We start from the raw sequence: 23,395 nt of genomic DNA on the forward strand, positions 1-23,395 counted from the left end.
TAAACCATTTTGTCTAGGCTTACTATTAGAAGACTTACAATGCTAGGTTACAATGCTCAATTCTTTTCCAAGAAAGAGCTATTGCTCATTGAGTAACTTAGTGTTAAATTAGTTTTGAGTTTGGTTAGAAAGAGAATGACATGAGCTTGTCCGTATTGTGAACAAAAGTTAGTGATGTTAGGTGTTATAAATTTCTATTGGTGGAATGTGGTATTTATGTTGCATTTTGTTGAATTTAGTTGACACTTAATACTCACATAAACCTTGAAGTAATGACATAAGCATTGCTCATGGTATTGCTCAATTGATGATTAAGTCATTGTGATTTTTATATCATATCCATGTGGTGGTCCGGTGCTTTGGCTAAGGATGATGATATTCAACTTAATTGTTTGAAGTTGAGATGTTAGTACCTGTACTATAGTTTTGTCTATGAAGAGGTTATGTACCAATATGAGTCCATCTCGTGGTCTTTATTTTAGTTTCAACTAAGTGTTGATCATGCATAGCTAGCCTTTTCAAGGCATACTCAGAGCTGTTGATTAAATGTATAAGTGAGCTTATTGCGGTTGAGTTGAATTTGAGTGGTCATTTAGTTTGTGCTTGTTTATGAACCTTTAAGCAAGTTTATCACTGCTAAATCATCATCGAGTGCAACAAGTGTTAACAGTCCTTGACGAAGTTTATAAGTAATCACTAGTTGCAAAGCAACTAACAATCACTTTTTATCTTGCCTTCACTATAACTAAATAATAAACTCGTGTCATCGAGTCATATACTTGTCCAACATGAACATAATACCCCATGTATGAGATGGTGTTGTGGAGGATCGTGTCATTAAATTTACATGGTTTTTCCATATTGGCTTATCAACTCTACCTCTGTCAATATCATTTGGTTGTGTTTAGTTTGTAATGTTGGATTTCATTGAGTTTTGGATGTGGTGAATCACTCGTTGATGATGTGTTATTTGAATCTGAGTGTTATTGGAGGATTGGTCTTAGATACTAAGTATAGTATCTTCGACTTTGGTTAGCTTGGTTGTTAGAGAGCTTTGAGTGGTGATTCACTTTTGCTTTCTTCTAGCTTTGTCCTAGTGTTGATAGCATTGAAGTGATGCTCTGCCATTGATATTATTAATGTTGAGACTTGAGTGAAATGAGATGTCTTTCCGTAAGATTGACATTGAGTTTCATTAGTCTCGATGAATATAGTGTTGATAGTTTAGTTGTAGCTTTGTGTTATTAGCATTCATGCATTTGCTAATTAGCAATTATATTGGCATTCAAACGAGTTGAGTGGCAATTTTGAGTTAATGGTGTTTTAAATGAGATTATTTAGTAGGGGTTAAGCCTTGGCTTTTCCTTGAAAAGTAATTTAGTCGTGAACAACATTAACTTTACCAAATGAAGAGTTAGTGATTGATATTGAAGATGTTTATGAGTATTACCACATATTCACTCCTCATATTACCACATCCACTCCTTGATGATATATTATCTATAGTTGAGTATTATTGAAGGATTAGTCTCAAATATTGAGTAAGGTATCTTCGACTTTGGTTAGCTTAGTTGTTAAAGAGTTTTGAGTGGTGATTCACTCTTGCTTTCTTTTAGTTTTGTTTTGGTGTTGATCGCATTGAAGCAATGTGTTGTTGTTGACATTGTTGTTGTTAGGATTTAAATGAAATGGAATGCCTCTCCGTAGGATTGATATTTAGTTTTATTAGTCTCGATGGAGATAGTGTTAGTGATTTGGCTGTAACTTTGTGTTATTGGCATTTGTGCATTTGTGCATTTGCTGATTAGCAACTATTTTAACATTCAAATGAGCTAAGTAGCAAATTGAGTTAATTGTTAATTTGAGTTGGCCATGGTAGGGCTGAGATGGTGGTTTAGTGGAGCTGGTTATGGTAGTGTAGGCAGCAGGTTAGAGGCAGTCTTGCATCAGCATATGTGTTAGTGGCCGTGTCAGTCATGTGCAACAATGTTGTGGTGTGGGGATGTTCTTGTTGCTTACTGGGCTCCACTCTCACGCCAAAGACTCTCATGGAATGAGTGGAACCCTTATCATGTGGAATATCCCAGGAATCAAGATGTTCTAGCTGTCTCTGCACGTTTGGAAGTTGGTATGTCATGTTCATCCCAGTGATCCGGTATGCTCATGGGAAGAGTGTGGTCTGTAGTGTCTGGTTGGGGTGTCAGTCTTGATGGGGAGATTTTTGCGTAGTTTGGCTGTGTTACGTGGGCTGAGGGTGCTTGTGAGAAGAATGCTTGGATGGCCTTGCGACGAGCTCTTGCCATTGAAGTTGGTTGCTGTGTTGTGTAGTTTGAGTTGGCCGTGGTAGAACTGAGGTGGTGGTGTAGTGGATCACAGGCAGTAACTCAAAGCAGTGGCAGTCTCCAGTGGTGTGCAACAATGTTGCAGTGTGGGGAGTAGCTCCTTCTCATCCTTCAAGCCACTCTTCGGCACCGATACTTACAAGAGGATTACACTGTTGCAATGTCCAAGTTATTGGTGGATGCAGCAAAGAGGTCCTGGACATGTATATTCATCCCAGTGATATGGTATACTTGGCTCAAGAACTATCAGTACATGTTACATCCCAATATCTCACAAATCCATGCAGGGCGCATTCTGCTCATCCAAAGTGAAGCCGCATCACCTCATTCCCTTGGCAAGGCTTCACGTCCCAGCAAACGAAGGCAAAGCTGTAAATGCTCGAGACACTCATTCTCTTATGTAATGGTGGTCAGATGGAGCAGTTCATGTAAATGTTGTCCGATGTTCAGAATGCTCAATGGTGTAGCTTGGCAGTCTTTGCATAGGCTAAGGGTGCCCAGTGAGGAGAATTCCTGATGGTCTGGTAATGATGAAAGTTGTGTGATATTCTTGTGGTCATGTTTAATGGAGTTTAAGTTGTTCATCGTCTGGAAGAGAAATTTTTTATGGCTTTGTGACCTGTAAAAGCTGGTGTAGTTTGAGTTCGTGCAGCTCCACTACACCGCCACCACAGCCCTCCACAGCCAACTCCCCCAAGCTAGACTAGGGAAAAACCAACCTTGAAAAAAATATAATTAATAAAATTCAAGAGCAAAATTCTAGATGCCCATACTAGGGATTGATGGAGGATCATTCCTTAAAATGCCAAAATGCAGGAGAGAAGGAGAAATATAAAAAGAAAAAAAAAAGATACAATGGACTAGCTTTTGACCATGATCTAAATGCACAGTTGAAAACTCAACCCACTAGTGTTTGTCTTATCCAATTCCCAAAATCATGGAGCTCCACTCATTATCGCCACGAGACAACAATGTTCTTTGAGCTAAACACAAAAAGACAAAATGTTTGTCTTCCCCGGCACCAAGGAAAAATAACAAGCAAAAAAAAAAAAAGAAAGATGAACATGAGAATGACACAAAGCTGCGCTCATCCTAAGTGCCACAAAGTCATAAAGGGAGAAGAAAAACAAGCACTCTTGATAGTTTTTCTGCTGGTGGTCAAGAGCTTTGGATTTCATAAAAGAACTATGAACTAGCAAGATACTTTCTAAAAGCAATCAAAGATTGCACAATCAAGCATCTAGACCTCTTATCCAGCAGTGCATCACAAGGGTCTGATGAGCCGAACTTTCTGGGACGGAATTTCCTCACCTCAGTGACAAAAGTAGGCCTTTGACCTCGTCTCACGCAATGAGCCAAAGCCTTTGTCATGGTGACAAGGTAAAAGGTCGGAAGCGTACCCATGAAAACGATTCCTGGAAAAACCATCTGTTCCGACATATCTCCCAAGTCGTGGACTTTATGAAGCCTCTCGTTCTCCTGTACAGCAGCCACTAATTCCGCCAAAAGCTGAGCTTCAGGATGATGACCTTTGTGCTCCCTGTCGTTGGCCACCTCTGAGCTCTTATCCTCGACAACCAGCATTTTAACTGTGGTAGCTTCATCCTCGACTGTGTGATCCGGATTTGCTTCTGTCTTATGATGGGACATCCGCAACGGAATGGTGATTCTGCTCCTTACAGAGCCGCCATTCCTGTCGTAGTGGAAATACTCCAACAGCTTCTTGACTAAATCGTCCACACATGACTCGTGCCCCTTGTGCGTTTTTGTGGCAGAGATAATGTCTTTCACCAACAATTCTATGGCACGAGACCTGAAGGAGATCTCTTTGGTAGAGGAGACCAAGTGAGCCGATGTCATATCTAGATCCAAAAATTCCTGCCATGAGTTACCAAACACCGTGCAAGGGGGCTCTCCAAAGAAATCTTGAAACGAATTGACCTCAGTGACCTTGAACTTGAAAAATTTGAGTTCCCTCTTACTCCAAGAAGATCCACTGCGGAATCCGATTTCTTCTACCTCAGCCTCGCTCTCATCATCCTCCGCCTCACCCTCGCCATGCTCTGCCTCTCCCTCACTATCATCTTCTGCCTCGCCCTTGCCATCCTCTGGCTCTCTCTCGCCATCCTCTGCCTCTCCCTCCCTATCTTCTTCTCCCTCACCCTCGCTATCGTCTTCAGCCCTCTTCCTCTTCATGCTGAATGAAACCCTAAGAATATTGACTTATAGCTGACCATTAAAACTCACAGGTCCGACATTGTAAGCTTGTCCAAGTCGCTCCTGGAGCTTTGGATGGTTTCATTCTGCTCGTTATGCAAATTCATAGGAGCTTTAAGGACAGGGACCACTATCCAGAGGCATTGCTGCGTTTCAGGAGAACCTTGTTCCTCGGGAAGAGGCTTCTTTTGCCTGGGATTGTGATGCGGAGCACGTTTTACCTGATGGGCCTGGCTTCTCAACGAGAGTCGACCAGTCAAGGGGTGTTAGGAACCTGGAGGCTTGGTGTGCTTGGCTGCTTGTGCCTGCAGGGAGTGTAGCCGAACCTTAAGTCCAGTCTAACCCGGGGAGGGGGATTGGGAGAGATTTGGGAATCCGTAGATGGATGGCTAACACTCCGTTGCTCGTGCAGTGAGTAGCTGAAACCAAGTAGGACCAAGTAGGAGCTGGTATAATAGGCGGGAACCTTGGCGAGAGAACTTAGCACAATCCAAGGCAGTGTTGGTCGGATAGACGAGGTAAGCTGGCAAATTTGAAAGGAAAAATTTGTGGCTTACATTTTCATCTTGCCTTCACTATAACTAAATACTAAACTCGCGTTATTGAGTCATACACTTGTCCAACATAAACATAATACCCCAGGTACGAGATAAAGGTTCATGGACAAGCACGAACTAAATGATCACTCGAATCTAACTCAACCGCAATAAGCTCACTAATGCATTTAGCCAACAGCTCTGAGCATGCCTTGAAGAGGCTAGTTATGCATAACCAACACTTAGTCGAAACTAAAGTGAAGATCATGAGATGGACTCATATCAGTACACAACCTCCTTATAAACAAAGCTATAGTACAGGTACCAACATTTCAACTGCAAACAACTAAATTGGACATCACTATTCTCAGCCAAGGTGCAAGGCCACCAAGACTAAGTCAAGATTAGTGAGAGCTCACTACTCTTATAAAGTCTTAATGAAATGCAAAGTGCAACCTGCCACCAAACATAACGCTATAGAAGAAAGGCACAAGGGTCACCCTTCATAAAAAAGTGCAATAGCCACTTTTTTACACCAACTCCAAACTCTATCCAACTGAATTGTCTTAGCTTCAAAAGTTAGCATCCCTTTCGAGTTGCATCATACAAACTACTTATTAAAGTTTAAGCTAACCAAAGTCAACTCCAACCCTTTTATTAGTTTGTACTGGCTTACAAAAATGGAATGGTTTTCGAGCAAAGTGATTAATAGATCTGCCATTGGAAAAGTTTAAGAAAATTTGTGGAAATTTTCCATCTTAGAGAAAAAATGACTCTCAATCTAGGAATACAAATTTTCAAAACTCAACTAACTTCCTCCTACCTAAAACTTCACATAAGTTCACCTTAACAAAAATTCTCATGATCCAACAATATACTTAAGCATTGAATATCTTTTTTTTTTTTTTTTTGCTCATACTTCCGACATCTAACATTGATATCCTCAAAAATGCAAAATGAACATCTAAGGCTTGATCAAGAAGACCATATCTTCAGATATCTACATTGCACTAACACTCTTTTTTAATCACCTTCAAGATCCAATGTGAAACAAAAACACTAGCAAAAAAAATGACATGGAAAATCAAGTGTTAAGGAAAATTTCTCATCACTCAAACAACAACATACCACTTTCACTAACACAAATGTTAGTGATGTCAATGCCTCAACTACACATCTTCTCCATCCAACAATCTACTCCAAGTGCTAACGGATCAACCTATGAGCTATAGCAAATGACAACCTTTTTATGCCATGTGATATATGCCATGTGTCATATGCTACATATCCAAAGTACAGTGGTGCAAAACTCAAGGTTCAGGACCTTGGGCCACTGAACAAAGAAACAGTGCCAAACTCCCAAGCATGGAGCCAAGGAGTGATGGAACTAGACCATGGAACAACTCCCGAGCATACAGCCCAAGGAGTGAAGGGACAGGAGCCCGAAGCAACTTGGAACAGTCCTAGAGCAACCAACATCCCAATGCTAAGACTAACACGCAAAACGAAGCCAAATGAAGTTTGGCATTATTTTGACATACCGGTGGCCTAATGCAAGGATATGGGTACTCCACCAGCTAGCATGGAATGGAACTTGGGCTTAAACACAAGCCAGACGCAGAACAAGGACAGGCACACAAGTGGGAGCTAGACTATGCCTCAGGTTGGTCGGCCATGCCTGACCTACTCACTATCCCTACTATACATTTGGAACCCCCCATAGCCTCCCTTAGTATCAGGAGTTAGTCTCTGGGACAAGCTCGAAACTTACTAAATATGGAATATCCCTAGGTTGCGAATTTGGACATGGGACAAACACCATTGTGTTCAGGCCGATCTCTACATACTGTAGATATGCCAAATAAGCAAATCTGGACACTTTCCATAAATAGCATTTGGGACCAAAATGAGACTAACACAAAGGGCATAATAGCGAAGGTGTTTGGCAGATATGGTAAGCTATCATCTAGCGATATTGAGGGACTAGTCTCAATATGTGAAGGTTCTTGTCAAGTCAATGCAAGACAAAGCAAAAGAGAACTAACAAGTGGGGCCAAGTATGCTAAACTAAATAGACACTTAGGAATTCCTTCCTTATGCTCGTCTGGCCAAGTGTAGATGTAAAGTTCAGTTTACTAACACTTGAATAAGAGGGACTAATAAAGGGTCTAGCAATACCAACCTCCTGCCATCGTGGCAGTAAGGTAAGAGTGTCCGTAAGGATTAGCCGACATGTAACTTTCGATACCTGAAGTCACATTCATGACATCTTGTTAGCACCTTTGCAACTACTATTAGATACTTCCTTCTCAATCGAGTGGTGTTCTAGCATTCTTGTCTAGAGCGGATTCTTTTGGATAATGGTCCCACATTTATAGCTGAGGCATTTCATGTTTTGATGTCTCAGTTGGGGATACACTACACTTTCACGAGTGCTTATCATCCACAATTAGACGATCTAGTGGAATGGCTCATTCGGACATTTAAAGGGATGATTGGGAAGTATGTAAACTTTTAGCATTTCGATTGGGATGATTATTTGCCATCTTTTAGGTATACATATGTCACAGAGGTGCAGAGTTCTGTTGGTGCTTCACCATATAAACTTCTATATGGTCATGATCCAATATTACCAACAAAGTTGGGTTTACCTTTGTGATTGCCACAAGCTGCTGATGCTAGGTCGTGGGATCAATATTTGACGAGCATTCATCCACTTGTCCGAGCAGAGTTTGCCAAACACTTAGGCGGCGTATAAGTGGGACAACAACAGCGTTACAACTCCCATCATCGTCCACCTATAGAATACAAAGTGGATGATTTAGTGTTACTCCATTTTCCCCATCTTACGGTATGTGGTTTATCCAAGGGGCTCCTTGTGCAGTGGAAAAGACTATATCAGGTGTTGCAGCAAGTTGGACCATAAGTTTATAAAGTTTGGCATGACTCCAGCAGGCCGATCCTCCAAAAATTGTGCATGTGCAGTGGTTGAAATATTTTATACAAAGGGATCAGGAGCAGTTAATACCATCTATAGATCCGCCAATGCCTCCTCCTGACGTTCCTCCAGATCCCAGCCCATCTACAAGAGAATTCTAATAGTCTTCCATTATTCCAAGAGGAGGGGATGATGTGAGGGCCAAGTGTACAGCTACGATGCCGTATATTAATATTAGCATAGTGGGATTTTGGTAGCCGTCGGATTGGTTTCAATCTGAACCACTCACTCCTATAGATAAGCTAGGGTTTTGGGCTAATTAATATGCATATTTTTTGCATTCCCTTTCCATATTCCAAGCACCCACATATGTATATATATATACATATACATATACATATATATACATACACACACATACATATACATATACATACATATATATATACATATATATATACATACATACATATACACACATACATACAAATACATATACACATACATACATATATATATTGGATTTGCTTTAGGAAGTGAGACATTAAAATTCATATTTTACAACTATGATATTTGTAAAATGATGTAAATAATTCCTTCTAGCAATGCCAGAATATAGGGCCTCTTGGAAGACTTAGAGATCTCTCCATAGCAGTGTAAATTGCAAGAGTTCTTTCACAATTTTCTGATTGAAAGTTTTATACATGATTAAAAAAGATGAAGATGTATTATCTTTATAAAAATTGTCTAATATAATGGCAAGTACAAACAAAATCATATATTTATTATTAAATCCTAAAACAATATCAGACCAAACATCTAATCTTTCACTTCCATCTATATACTACATCTATGGCATCAGAATTTGTAGGTTACCAAGTTTGTACTCTTTTTTTAATTGAGATTTAACCTCATTATATATATTTCCAATGAAAAGAAAATCACTATCTTATGGCAAATATAGGAATGAGCCTAACTTAAAGATCAAAGCTCTGCCTTAAATTTAGCCTCAGCCCCCAGATTGATTGCTAGAAATATTGTTAGATTGAAGTTCTGTGTTTTTATATCTTTATAAAAGACTCTGGTATAATTCTAGCAAAATTTTGCAACAGAAAACCACCATGAAGTGTCAAGAATTAGCAAGAAAAACTAATGGCTTGAATAAAATTTTCTTGTATCAGTTTTGACTATTCTGGTTGAGATCTATTGTCATACATTCTTGGACATCAGAACGTCAAATTCATCATCACATCATCAAATCCCAAGAACATCCTTAGATGTGGATATGGATCTCCTTAGAAACTCAATCTCATTTGAGAAGTGAAAAACATCAATTGGAAGGCTTATCTTTCCTAGTTGTAGTTGATTTGATTTATGTTTTACCTTGTGTTATTTAAACTTCTTGTTAATTATTCATGGTTTATTATCTTTTATTACATGATAAATAAATAATTTACTGCATGTTGCATATAGTAATTGCTTAGTAATGTTATTTTAGTTTAGTATTATTTATGAATCCAATTGATCAATGTGTTATTCAATTAAGAATTCTCAAATTTTGGCTGAAAGAGAAGTTCAAATGAAACCACATTGACTGTTTTATGCTCCAACTCTACTTTTTCATATTTTAGATTGTTGAAGCATCATGTCTCATCATGTTTAAGTTGTTATCATAATTATAAATATGTTTATAATTTATAATACTGTAGATTATGAAATATCTAGTAAATTTTATAATAAAAAACATGTTTATTAATAAAATAAAATATAAAATTAATCTAAATGAATAAATAAAATGGTAAAATATCCCAAAATATCCAAACATATTTTATGTATTTACTATAGGTTTTCTTAAGCAAACCAAAATCCCAATAAAAAAATAAATGGATTTGTAGCATGCTCTTGACGAGTTTTTCTTGCCTGTGAGGAAAAATGCGTTACAAGCATCTTACATTTTCCCATGTCCCACTGGGTGCCATGGTGAGTTCTTTTTCTGTGAGTTTGGAAGCTTGACAAACTTTCATAGTTTTAGCTCCATGAACTCTGAGGAAATATAAATGTAGTTTTATATCAAAGAAGATCGCTCTTTACCTCTCTGCAAATCCTTTTGGTGTCTCGTCGACTGCCCAAGGAGTTTTGGTGGCATCCCAGGAGCTGGGCGGAACAAGGCCTGGAAGCATTTGACAAAATACCCCTCCATCCAATGGCTGCCATTTAGATGTAATGGCCTGAAAAGTCATCTCTCTTTAGTGCCAGGTATAAGAAGTATTTATTAGTTAAACTAACTATAATTTCCACATACTAATTATTGCCAACATTTTTGGTTTGCTTAAGCAAATCTATAAGGGGAGTGAGTGGATATACATAAAATATATTTATAATTTATAAATTTTTCTAAACATTTCTTAGTATATTCTTGTTTATTCTACCATCAAATGGAATTAATCTTTTTTTATAAATTGTAAACATGTTTATAATTATAAACTTTCATTTGATTAATTATATTAATAAATACAAATTATTAAAATCAAAAAGTGTGAGGGCCAAGTGTACGGTTATGATCGTATACTAATATTAGCGTAGTGGGATTTTGGTAGCCGTTGGATTGGTTTCAATCTGGACCACTCGCTCCTGTATATAAACTAAGGTTTTTGGGCTAATTAATATGCACATTTCTGTATTCCCTTTCCATATTCCAGGCACTCACATTGGTGGAGGTGAGGGGCACCTTTGATTGTCCCTAAGGAGTGCTTGGATTTGGGATTTTGGTTTAGATCTAGCTTTTGCATTGTCTAGATTTAGCTTTTTCCATTTCCTTTCTTTTGTTCTTTCTTTTCAGGGTTTTGGTTTAGATCTAGCTTTTTGCATTGTCTAGATCTACCATTTCCTTCTAGCTTTTTGTCATTTCTCTTCTTTTGCTCTTTCTTTTTTGTTCATCTTCATGGTAGATCAGCAATCTCCTCTTTTGACTCTAGAGCAACAGTTGGTACAATTGCTTAATGCTATGCGCTTGCAATTGAACAACTAAACTCAATTGATGGTGGCATTCACGGCACGTGGTACAACTCCTCCTGCTCTTGGTGCCAATCCTTGCGTTCGGCTAGAGTTCTTTCGCGGGAATCCTGGGGATGATGTGTACCATTGGTTCGATCACTTCACGGTGATTGCCACATATCATTCTTGGGATGATGCTTGACGGTTGCGTGAGTTTCCCACGTGTCTCCAAGGGACGGCGTTGCAGTGGTACAATGGTTTGAGCACAGCCACTCGTGGGGATTGGAGTGTTCTCCCGGACGTCTTCAAACGCACCTTCGAACGTGCTGATGATTGTGATGATGCTTTTCAACAATTGCATTGTCTTCGCCAAGGGCCATCTAAGTCGGTAATGCAATTTGGCGTTCGTTTCCGAAGTCTTTTGCTTCGTGTGGAGCCAAATATGTTGGAGCGGATCAAGCTAGGAATGTTGTGGCCAGCACTTCGTCAAGATCTTGTTGGACTTGTGCATGCACTTGCTCCTGCCACCCTTGATGATGCTCTTCGCTTGGCACAACGTTATGAGACGTCGCCTCTTCCACTTCTCGTTGCATGTAATTCCGCTCCACTTCCTATGGGTGATGGTCTTGTTCCAATGGAGGTTGATGCTGCTGCTGCTCGAGTCCAAGGACAAGCGCGAGGACGTGGTCGTGGCCGTGATGTTCGCTGCTAGGCATGTGATGAAGTTGGTCATACTTATCGGCGTTGCCATCGTTTTCCAGATTAGCGACCTCCATTTTCTGGGTGGAGACCTTGGCGTCAGCAACATTTCGTGGGTGTTGTTGCAGTGGAAGCTCTGGACACCGAGATGCATCTGGGAAATGAGGCGTCGCACGAGTAACGGAGGGACCTTGCGCGAATAAATCAGTGACCCCTCCATCTTTCTTTCGGGAGTATCATCAAAGGGTTCACTCGGCACCAGTTCATCCAGTGTTTACTTTCCAAGCTCGTTTTTATAACAAGAGGTCTCCTATTATTCTCTCCATGTTGGTTGATATAGGTTCGAGTTTATCTTCTATTGCTCGACCTATTGCCACACGTTGTCGTCTACACTTGCGTCGTACGGCAGAATCAGTTTTCATTCTTTATGACAACGGCCGTACACATGCATGTGCATGGGATGAGGTGGACCTAGTTGTGCGTGTGGGCAATCTCGAGCTTGAGTTGCAGTTGTTGCGGGTGGTGCTGAGTCAAACTTTTGACCTCATTCTTGGTATGGATTAGTTGTAGCGCAATCATGCCAAGTGTGACTTTGAGGCTTCTCCCCCTTGTCTCATACTTCCATATGTTTCATCCATTCCTCTCACTTCCATACCTCTTCGTCCCTCTACTTTTACCTCTGCTTCCATTACTTTTGTTCCCCCACTCTTTCCTTCTATGTTTCCATCTTGTTCTGCTTTTCCCTTTTCCGATCCCTCTGACGATTTTTGTGTTGCAGCAGTTGACCGGCTCATGAAGGAGTATTCTGATCTCTTTGAATTTGACCTATCGTCTGGGGCCAAGATTGCCACACGTCATCCGATTCCAACCGGGGATGCTCATCCAATCAAGGTTCCTGTTCGTCGTCAGTCACCTAAGGAGATCAAGATTTTACGAGCAAACGTCAAGGAAATGCTAGAGAAGGGTGTTATTCGGAAGTCGCGGAGTCCTTGGGCATGTGAACCTCATCTTATGACGAAGTCTGATGGGAGTATTCGTTTCTGCATCAACTATCGTCCGTTAAACGAGTGACGATTCCAGATGTGTATCCTCTTCCTCACACTGCTGATCTCTTGGATCATCTGGGGCGAAATCGTTGGTTCATCAAGCTAGATCTTGCTTCTGGGTATTGGCAAGTACCGATAGCCGAAGAAGATATTCTTAAGACTGTTTTTTGTATACCATTTGGTTTGTACGAGTTTTTGGTGATGCTGTTTGGTTTGAACAATGCTCTAGCAACTTTCCAGCGGATGATGGATGAGGTTCTTTGCAATATGCCAGAGGTGACTGCTGACTTCATTGATGATGCTTGATCCACTCGGAGGGGACGTGGGAGGAGCATGTTCATGATGTTTGTAAAGTGTTGGATCGGCTACGCGACGTTGGTTTAAAGCTGAAGCGGTCAAAGTGCGTGTTTGGGTTCAAGGACACAACTTATCTTGGGTACTGTATTTCTCGTGAGGGTTTGCAAGTTGATCTTGACAAACTTGTGGCTGTTCTAAAGTTCCCTACTCCGAAGTGTGTAAATGATGTGCAGCGCTTTTTGGGTAAGGTGCAGTATCTCGGTCGTTTTGTGGATCATCTTTCCGATCGCACTACACCATTGCGAGCGTTGTTGAAGTCATCAATGTCATCTTTCATCTGGTCTCCAGATTGTGAGCAGGCGTTCGTGGATCTCAAAGAGCTATTGATGACTCCTCCGGTTTTGGCATATCCTAACTACACTCGACCTTTTATTTTGCGCGTGGATGCTTCTGACATTGGTATTGGAGGTGTGTTGATGCAAGAGAGCTAGAGTGTGCCTGGTCAGCGCCATCCCATTGCATACATAAGCCGTACATTACAACCAGCGGAGATGAACTACTCCACGACGGAGAATGAGTGTTTAGCAGCAGTCTGGGGTTTCGAGAAACTTCATGCATATCTACATGGTTCTCGGACGTTACTTGAAGGTGACCATACTGTTGTTACTTTATTATTGAAGCAAAAGAACCTGGTTGGTCGTACAGCTCAATGGGCTTTGAAGCTTCAGATATATGATTTCGATGTTGTTTATCGCCCAGGGAGTTCTATGGTTGATGCTGATGCCCTTTCTCGAGCTCCTCTTCCTTCTCCACTCACTTCTCATGTTTCTGACGAACCTGTTCTAGCATCTATGGATTTTCTAGATGAGGATTCTGTGCCATCGGCGGTTGCTGTCCTTGACGTTCAGTGTCCACAGGGTGCAGAGCAAGATCTACCTTCTCTTGATGAGGTTCGCGAGGCTCAAAAGATTGAGCCATGGATTCAAAGGCTTCGAGATGGGTTTGAGAATCCTGCATCACTTGCTGATGACTTACCTTTTCGGCATTTACATTCTCAATATCGCCTTGAAGATGGCCCTCTGTATTTTGTGGGGACGGATCCTGATGATCATTTACAGCTGGTGGTGCCTTTAGTGTTTATTCCGCGGTTTCTCCATGCCTACCATGATTCTCCTGTTCTAGGTGGGCATATGGGACACCGTCGTGTCACCGAGAAGCTGCGCAGGTTTTTCTATTGGCCGGAGATGCGACGTGATATTATCTGGTATGTGCGTAGCTGCGTTTGGTGCCAAGCTCATAATACTCCCCCTCGTGCTGCGGAAGGATGGTTGGAGTCAATTGTGGTTTCCCGTCCATTTGAGTTAGTGGTGTTTGATCTTATGGGACCTTTTCCACGGTCGACTGCTGGCAATGAGTATGTTATTATTGCTTCTAACTACTTGACTCATTAAGTGGAAGTTGGTGCTCTTGCTAGCACCTCTGCAACTACTGTTGGATACTTCCTCCTCAATCGAGTGGTGTTCTAGCATTCTTGTTCAGAGCGGATTCTTTCGGATAATGGTTGGCTGAGGCATTTCATGTTTTTACGTCTCAATTGGGGATATGCCACAATTTCATGAGTGCTTGTCATCCACAATCAGATGGTCTGGTGGAACGGCTTGTTCGGACATTCAAAGGGATGATTGCGAAGTATGTGAACTTTTAGCATTTGGATTGGGATGGTTATTTGCCGTCTCTTCGGTATGCATATGTTACAGAGGTGTAGAGTTCTATTGGTGCTTCACCATATAAACTCTTATATGGTCATGATCTAATATTACCAACGGAGCTGGGTTTACCTTCGCGATTGCCACGAGTTGCCGATGCTAGATCATAGGATCAGTATCTGACGAGCATTCTTCCACTTGTCCCAGCAGAGTCTGCCGAACACTTAGGCCGCGTACAAGTGGGACAACAACGGCGCTACAACTCCCATCATCGTCCACCTGCGAAGTACAAAGTGGATGATTTGGTGTTAGTCCGTTTTCCCCATCTTACGGTATGTGGTTTATCTAAGGGGCTTCTTGCGCAATGGAAAAGATCGTATCGTGTGTTGCGGCAAGTTGGACCACAAGTTTATGAGGTTCGGCATGACGTTCAGCAAGCCGATCCTCCAAAGATTGTGCATGTGCAACGGCTGAAACGCTTCGTACAAAGGGATCAAGAGGAGTTAATACCACCTACAAATCCACTGATGCCTCCTCCTGACGTTCCTCCAGATCCCGGCCCATCTTCAAGAGAACTCTGATGGTCTTCCATTATCCCGAGAGGAGGGGATGATGTGAGGGCTAAGTGTACGGTTACGATGCTATATACTAATATTAGCGTAGTGGGATTTTGGTAGCCGTTGGATTGGTTTCAATCTGGACCACTCACTCCTGTATATAAGCTAGGGTTTTTGGGCTAATTAATATGCACATTTCTGTATTCCCTTTCCATATTCCAGGCACTCACAAAAGTTATTATTAAAATTTATATTTCATATTGTACGAGAAATTTTTTAAAAGAAATAAAGCATTGTATGATAAAACATCTAGAATCCTTATCGCATTTGAAGGGTCGGCACAGAGAAACTTTTTGGAACAGAATTTCTTCACCTTAGTGATAAATGTAGGCCTTTTACCTTCTTTGATGCAATCAGCCAAAGTTTTTCTCATGCTGATGAGATAAAACCAAGGAAGAGTTCCCACAAAAACGATTCCAGGAAATACAATATCTTCCAGTGGTACACGTCCCAGGTCATAGAGCTCATGTAGCCTTTCATTATCTTGTATTGCAGCTATGGATTCTGCCATGAGTTGAGCTTCAGGATTATGACTTCTGAGTTGAAGATGATCAGAGGTTTTGTCTTCAGTAGCTACCATGATCTTTACCATGGTCACTTCATCTTCCACACACAAATCTGAACTTACTTCTGGCCGTCTAACATCTGCAGTGGAATGGTGACTCCAGTCCTTATAGAGGAACCATTCCTGTCATAATCTAAGAACTCCAACAACCTCTTACCCACATCGATGGCACAAGACTCACGTCTCCGGTGAGCTCTATTGGCAGAGATGATGTCCTTCACAAGTAATTCTACAACACAAGACCTAAATGAGATCTCTGCACTAGATGAGCTCAAGTAAACGTCTATAAGATCCAGATCTAAAAACTCTTGAACTTCCTCTGCAAAGACAGTGCATGGTGGTTCACCAAAGAATTCCTCGAAGGACCTAACTTGCGTGACCCAATTCCCTGTCGACCCAAGAAGATCCCACTTCCCTGTTAGCCCGAGAAGATCCCACTTCCCTGTGAGCCCGAGAAGATCCCACTTTCCTGTCAGCCCGAGAAGTTCCCACTTCCTTGCCCTCGTCTGACTCTTTCCTTTTCGTCCTTGCCATAGGGTTCCTTTCAGACTCTTTCGCCATAGGGTTCTTTGTTTCTTTCAGGGTTGATACGTTTTATACGTGGCAAGGGCAATTTCTTTTTTAGGCACAATCCGTAATCTGAGCTCTAGTGGCGAGGCCGGTGTTTCGCCTGGAGCAATCGCGCAGTGCCTCGAGTCTGTCAGTAGTCTGTCACTCGCGAAGATGGCTTTTTGCTAGGAACTCATTGATCGAGGGGAACTGAACTCCCTTCAATGCTGCAGCTTTACGTCCCAGCGAGGGATTCTCAATCGAATGCCGTGTGAGATATTCTCACCTGGATGGTTGCGGCACTTGCCCACTCAGGGCAACTGTAGCGCTTGTTTGGCGGAAAACCAACTCAGAAATCTATGAGCACTCTCAGGCTGGCAAAGTTTCGTTAATGCAGAACATTTGATGTGGTTCCACAATGATAAAAGTTTTTAGAACACTCTTCACGGATGACTCCCTTTGCTATGATCATGCAAACGTATCCGCCTTGGGATGGTGCTTTTCTTTTGAGTGTTTTCCAGGTACATAAACTCAGGTTTATGTGACAGCGCGACAATGTGATCCAAACTTCTTGATCGAGAAAAGCAGTGGAAGGCTGCGATCGATCATCCGCAGGGGATTGCTGTGCATAGCAATGGAGTTGAGACGAAAAGCAAGCTGGAAAGTAAAACCAAGCTTCAGGAGGGACGCAAGCGTTCTGGAAAGCACTATTTTGCTCATTTTTGCAGAGGGGACTTGCGTGAACAAGGAGGACAATGTGATGTTCAAGCAGGTTCTTGATTTCGTAGTTTCTCCAGGTAGTTCTTATTTCCTTGCTCTTGATTTTGCGGATTGCATTCGAACTGGATTTCACTGTCTGCCCCGTTTCTCTGAAAGTAAAACAAGATAATTGTCCACGCTAAGTTTATACTTTTCATCTCGATTGACTTTCAGTTTTTTTTTTTCGTTTAGCTGAAGCTGATGTCGTCCTGGGTAGTCGTTTGCGATGTCTGGTATGTGGAGCCACAAATGAACGATGCACCAATAGGATTCTCGGAGAAGCATGCAAAGAGCACTCTTCTTATTTATATTCTATATTCCTTTCAGAGTCTGCGATAGCGAAACGAGCTGAAGTTACGAAAGTCGCTTGAAATACTACGTCCAATCTCGAAACTCACAGAAGAAGAACAGCTCAACGTGGTGCCATTGGAAAATGTAAGATTCTTGCTTTGTTTTCTCTAAATTTTGCGTGAAAGCCTGTAGCCTACGCGTTTTTCCTCCACGGGCCAGAAACTCCCCTAGACCATGCTAAGAAGATTACGAACAAAGACAAATTCATGGAATGATCGACGTGGTTTTTTTCTTGTTTTTCTTTTTATTTCGAAGAAAGCCAATGCCGAATAAAAAATCTCCGCTCCTCTGGGCCGGCTTGGACCAGATGAGAAATGAAAGCGACGAAGAACCGCACGCGCTTGCGACGTTTGTGTGTTCATTCTTCGTTTGAGTCAAGCACACGAGTCAGGCACACGAGTCAAGCACCGTTTGATAATGGGAATCGAAATGCTGACGGCCTTGGCCAAACTCTTTGTACAACGCGCAAGAATGCCACCATACCGCCTTGCTATGGCGCTTGTAAGAAATTTTGTTTTTGGTCCTGACGTAACATGGTTTGGTCCCGGCATTATGGCTTCCTAGGCAATCTGACGCGCCAGTCCTGTCACACCAGACATTGCGTCAATTCTGCCGTGTGCTGACCGAGGAGCTCTTCGTCACTACGGCTAGAGGCGACTAGGGCGATGATCGATCGATCGATCGTTCTGTGACCGAAATATCGCGACGAAAATTTCAAGACTATCCTTCGCTACCATGCCTTTATTCTAAATAACAGGCTATTTTTAGGTCGCAAAGAAATTCTAGCACAGCGACAGCAACCACATCAATGGATGGAGGAGGAGAAGATGGATCACCTCCTTCCCCTGACGGAGGAGGAGAAGATGGATCACCTCCTCTTCCCCCTGACGCTGGCGGAGCCGATGGATCACCTCCTCCCCCTGACGGAGGAGGAGAAGATGGATCACCTCCTCCTCCCCCTGACGCTGGCGGAGCCGATGGATCACCTCCTCCCCCTGACGGAGGAGGAGAAGATGGATCACCTCCTCCTCCCCCTGACGCTGGCGGAGCCGATGGATCACCTCCTCCTCCCCTCCTGGGCCAGGGTCCGTACGCCCCTGATGCTGGCGGAGTCGATCCTCCCCGCCTGCGGAGTCCGTACGCCCCTGATGCTGGCGGAGCCGATGGATCACCTCCTCCTCCCCGCCTGGGCCTGGGTCCGTACGCCCCTGATGCTGGCGGAGCCGATGGATCACCTCCTCCTCCCCGCCTGGGCCTGGGTCCTCCCCGCCTGGGCCTGGGTCCGTACGCCCCTGATGCTGGCGGAGCCGATGGATCACCTCGTCTTCCAGGAGAAGATGGATCACCTCCTCCCCCTGACGCTGGCGGAGCCGATGGATCACCTCCTCCTCCCCCTGACGCTGGCGGAGCCGATGGATCACCTCCTCCTCCCCCTGACGCTGGCGGAGCCGATGGATCATCCGGCGGTGGAGCTCCTCCTCCTCCCCCTGACGCTGGCGCGAACATTCTTCCATCTCCTCCTGGCACACCTCCTGCTCCAACGACTAGCGACAACAGCGGCGGCGGCAGTAGCTCGATTACCGCTGGCGCGATTGTGGGGATTGCCGTGGCCGGGATTTTGATCTTGATCGTGCTCGCGCTGGTGGTTTGCTGCCTCCGAAGGAAGTCCAAGAGGAAGTATAAACGAGATGACCACGCGTATGGATCAGGGCAATGCAAAGCTGGTAAAGTTTCTTCCTCTCTCTTTTGCTTGCGTGCTTTTCTTCATCTTTGGTTTTAGCTATCTCAAGCTATCTCTTTTTGCTTGAGTGCTTTGCTTCTTAATAATGTTCGCCAGCTTTAGGGAATGCAGGCGACATGAATTCTAAAAGTTTTCTTGCGTCTTCCAGAGATGCATGAAGCCGGCAGGACACCAAGACCAGATCATTATGACCACAAGCCTCCTCCGCCACCACCGCCGCCGCCGCCTCACTATAATTACGCGTATGGGTCTCCAGTTCCGCCACCACCTCCGCCGCCACCACCGCACTACAGTAATTCGGGAAGACAGGATTCCTGGGGGCAACCACCACCGCCCGGTATGAGCCCGAGCATGGGTAGCTCCAGGTCGTTGTTCACGCAACCACCACCGCCCGGTATGAGCCCGATCATCGGTAGCTCCAGGTCGTTGTTCACGCAACCACCACCGCCCGGTATGAGCCCGAGCATGGGTAGCTCCAGGTCGTTGTTCACTTACGAGGAACTTGAGGCAGCGACTGCTGGATTCTCCAGGGCCAATCTTCTCGGCGAGGGTGGGTTTGGATGTGTATACAAGGGATTTCTCCATGGTGGTCAAGTTGTAGCTGTGAAGCAGCTTAGAGATGGAAGCAGGCAAGGAGAGCGTGAGTTTCGAGCTGAGGTTGAGATTATTAGCAGAGTTCATCACAGGCATCTGGTTTCGCTGGTTGGATACTGCATTGAGGATGCTCAGAGGCTGCTGGTTTACGATTTCGTGCCGAATGGAACGCTGGAGCATCACCTGCACGGTACAAGTTTTTGTCCGTGTTTTTCCTTGTTCTCAGTCTCGTTTTCTCTCTTGTTTTTTCAGGTGAAGGTAGAACCGTGATGGATTGGCCAACGAGATTGAAAATAGCTTCTGGTTCTGCTCGTGGACTAGCATATCTTCATGAAGACTGTAAGATCTCTATCTCTCCGTTGGAACTTAATCTAAAAGTCATTCGTTCTTGCAGGCCATCCTCGAATCATTCATCGGGACATAAAGTCGTCTAACATTCTTTTGGATAACAATTTTGACGCTCAGGTTTGTTGTTACATATTTGCTCACTTTCTTTCAATTGTAACGCTTGTCCATTACAGGTCTCTGACTTTGGGCTTGCGAAGCTCGCTTCTGACACTTACACACACGTCACTACTCGAGTTATGGGAACCTTCGGGTAAGGACATAACCAACCAAATATATCAGTTTCCCATATGAATTTTTCAAACTTCCAGGTACCTTGCGCCTGAGTACGCCTCCACAGGAAAACTGACGGAGAAGTCAGACGTGTACTCCTTTGGAGTCGTCCTACTGGAACTTATAACGGGAAGGAGGCCTGTAGATACCACGCAACCTGTGGGAAAAGACAGCTTGGTCGAATGGGTGAGTCTTTGCAAAACCTCATCCTTGGACATGCTAAAACTTATTGCCTCTTTCAGGCTCGACCATACCTCATGCAGGCTATCGAGAATGGCGACCTCGGTGGCGTAGTCGACGAAAGACTAGCAAACTACAACGAGAACGAGATGCTACGAATGGTCGAGGCAGCTGCAGCCTGCGTTCGACACTCAGCCAGAGAACGCCCAAGGATGGCAGAGGTTTGTTTGCATCTTTTGTTTTCTCGAGCAACCACTAAACTCCTTGCATTTTTCTTTCAGGTTGTCCCCGCTCTAAAAAGCGATATCTCCGACCTCAACCAAGGAGTAAAGCCAGGCCACAACTCGAACTTCACGAGTGCGGACTACAATAGCAACCAATACGTCTCAGACATGAAAAGGTTCCAAAAGGTGGTGTTTGGAAGCCAAGAACACGGGAGCTCCGAACACAGTGGCCCGCCGACGAGCGATCCCTCGGTGTCGAGCAGTGAAGGGATGAGCAGCATGGAGATGGAGAGGCGGCGGGCTGGGTTGCTTTGGAGCTCGGACACGACGAGTTCCAGTGAGATCAATGCCAACACCAACAGCAGTAATCGTCTCAATGGCCGGTAAAATTTCGAGAAGAAATATCACAGGGAAGAAGAGAATATTTTTTTAAGTTACTACGTTGTCTCGTTTGTATAATATATTTGATCGATGCTTGGCCGCGATGGCCGGGCTTGTGTGCCTCGGTTATTTGCAAGGCTGGGGAGAAGAAAGCGCCCGCGCGGTTCATCCAGAAGCAGCAGATGATCTCCAGCCGCGAGGCAGCGGCCGAGGCGGATTATGGCAATCAGCCATCCCTCGGCTCTCGATCGGTGAGTTTCTTGGAGCTGGGAAGGGATTTCGGCTGAGGTTTTCGTTCTAGATCATGTGACTGTGAGCTTTGCGAGGAGTGGATGTGCTGGCGGCCAAAATGTGAACAAAGGTGTGATTTTTTTGGTGTTTGGGACTTTGGTGATCAACTTTTTTTTTTCTTGTTCGACAGTGAACATGAAAGTGGACATGCGATTCAATGTGATGAACGCGCATTGGCTCTCTCTCCAAGTGAGGAACAAGCTGCTTCAAACAGTTTGTCACGATCTTTGAAATGTGAGACGTCTAGTAGTTTGGAATGAGTTTTTCTATACTAATTCCACGGTTTTGTGAACAGGAGAAGAACCGGATCAACAGCAACAGGTGAATTGGTCATTTCAAGGAAACGTCGATGATGCTCTAGCTAACGTTTGTTTTCATCGTGCTTTGTTTCTTCAGTAGCTAACGTTTGTTTCTTCTCCCAAGGTTTCTTCCGCGATGGATATCTTTCAAAAATTGTTGGAGTTTCTTGATTACCTCTATAGGGAATTTGGCATTAATGCCCGTGGCTCAGAACATCTGATTTGGTTCCACAATGATAAAAGTTTTTAGAACACTTCTTCACAGATGACTCCTTTGCTATGATCATGCAAAAGTATCCAGCTTGGGATGGTGAGCTAACCATCTTCTATAAATCTTTTCTTTTGAGTGTTTTCCAGGTACATAGACTCAGGTTTATGTGAGAGCGTGAGAATGTGATCCAAACTTCTTGATCGAGAAGGCTGCGATCGATCATCCGCAGGGGATTGCTGTGCGTAGCAATGGAGTTGAGACGAAAAGCAAGCTGGAAAGTAAAACCAAGCTTCAGAAGGGACGCAAGCGATCTGGAAGACACTATTTTGCTCATTTTTGCAGAGGGGACTTGCGTGAACAAGGAGGACAATGTGATGTTCAAGCAGGTTCTTGATTTCGTAGTTTCTCCAGGCAGTTCTTATTTCCTTGCACTCAATTCTGCAGATTGCATTCGAACTGGATTTCACTGTATGCCCCACAAGATAATTGTCCACGCTAAGTCTATACTTTTCATCTTGATTGACTTTAAGTTTTTTTTCCCTGTTTAGCTGAGGCTGGTATTTGTTTGAGATGTCTGGTATGTGACCCACAAACAAACGATGCACCAATAGGATTCTCAGAGAAGCATGCAAAGAGCACATAACTTTATATTTATATTCTTTTTAGAGTTTGCAATAGCGAAACAAGCTAAAGTTATGAAAGTTAAAGTGATCATTCATTGATTGTTTTGTATTTGCTCCTTTGAGCACTTTATTGAGATTTTCACTCTTGCTTTTGACTTTCCAAGTTGGAGTTTTTAGTCCAAACATGTCATGCTCGTTAGACTTTTGATTCAACCATTATTATATGGCACACCTTTGGCTTTACTTTGGGTATCAGGTGTCTTATATGTTGTTCCCATGTTTAAATTCACAATCTAACATCATTTTATATTTAATAAATTTTTATGATTGTCCCAAAGACTAACTCTTAGGACTAAAGTGAGGGGTAAAATAGTGTGTAGGTCAAGCATGGCTAATCAATTTAAAACATAGTTTAGCTCTTGTTTGTATGCTTATTTTTGTTTTACATCTGTGTTAGGTTTATACTATGCTAGCTTATGAAGTGCTTATATCCTTGCATTAGTCCACTAATATACTAAAATAATATTAAACTCCATTTGATTATGTTTTGTGTGCTAGTCATGGCATTGGGATGCTGGAAACTCTAGGATTGTACCAATTGTCTATGTCCTATTCAT

The 23,395-nt window shown here is 43.1% G+C and overlaps 1 protein-coding gene and 1 long non-coding RNA gene across 2 annotated transcripts; both read left to right on the forward strand.

Annotated features, from left to right (window-relative positions):
• Positions 1-18,406: 18,406 nt before the first annotated feature.
• Positions 18,407-21,460, forward strand: LOC9659555 (proline-rich receptor-like protein kinase PERK1). The gene is made up of 8 exons (XM_024683918.1): positions 18,407-19,340; positions 19,506-20,141; positions 20,210-20,290; positions 20,346-20,416; positions 20,473-20,549; positions 20,608-20,755; positions 20,812-20,970; positions 21,031-21,460. Exons 1-8 carry the CDS (start codon positions 18,425-18,427, stop codon positions 21,358-21,360), a joined length of 2,418 nt encoding a protein of 805 aa, XP_024539686.1. The 5' UTR covers positions 18,407-18,424; the 3' UTR covers positions 21,361-21,460.
• Positions 21,461-21,529: 69 nt separating this feature from the next.
• On the forward strand, positions 21,530-21,979 carry LOC112349496. Its single transcript, XR_002993399.1, has 4 exons — positions 21,530-21,605; positions 21,656-21,715; positions 21,776-21,879; positions 21,941-21,979. It is a non-coding gene; the product is annotated as an uncharacterized LOC112349496 (long non-coding RNA).
• Positions 21,980-23,395: the final 1,416 nt, after the last annotated feature.

This window comes from Selaginella moellendorffii, unplaced genomic scaffold, assembly GCF_000143415.4.
Source record: "Selaginella moellendorffii unplaced genomic scaffold, v1.0 SELMOscaffold_39, whole genome shotgun sequence".
NCBI lineage: Eukaryota > Viridiplantae > Streptophyta > Lycopodiopsida > Selaginellales > Selaginellaceae > Selaginella > Selaginella moellendorffii.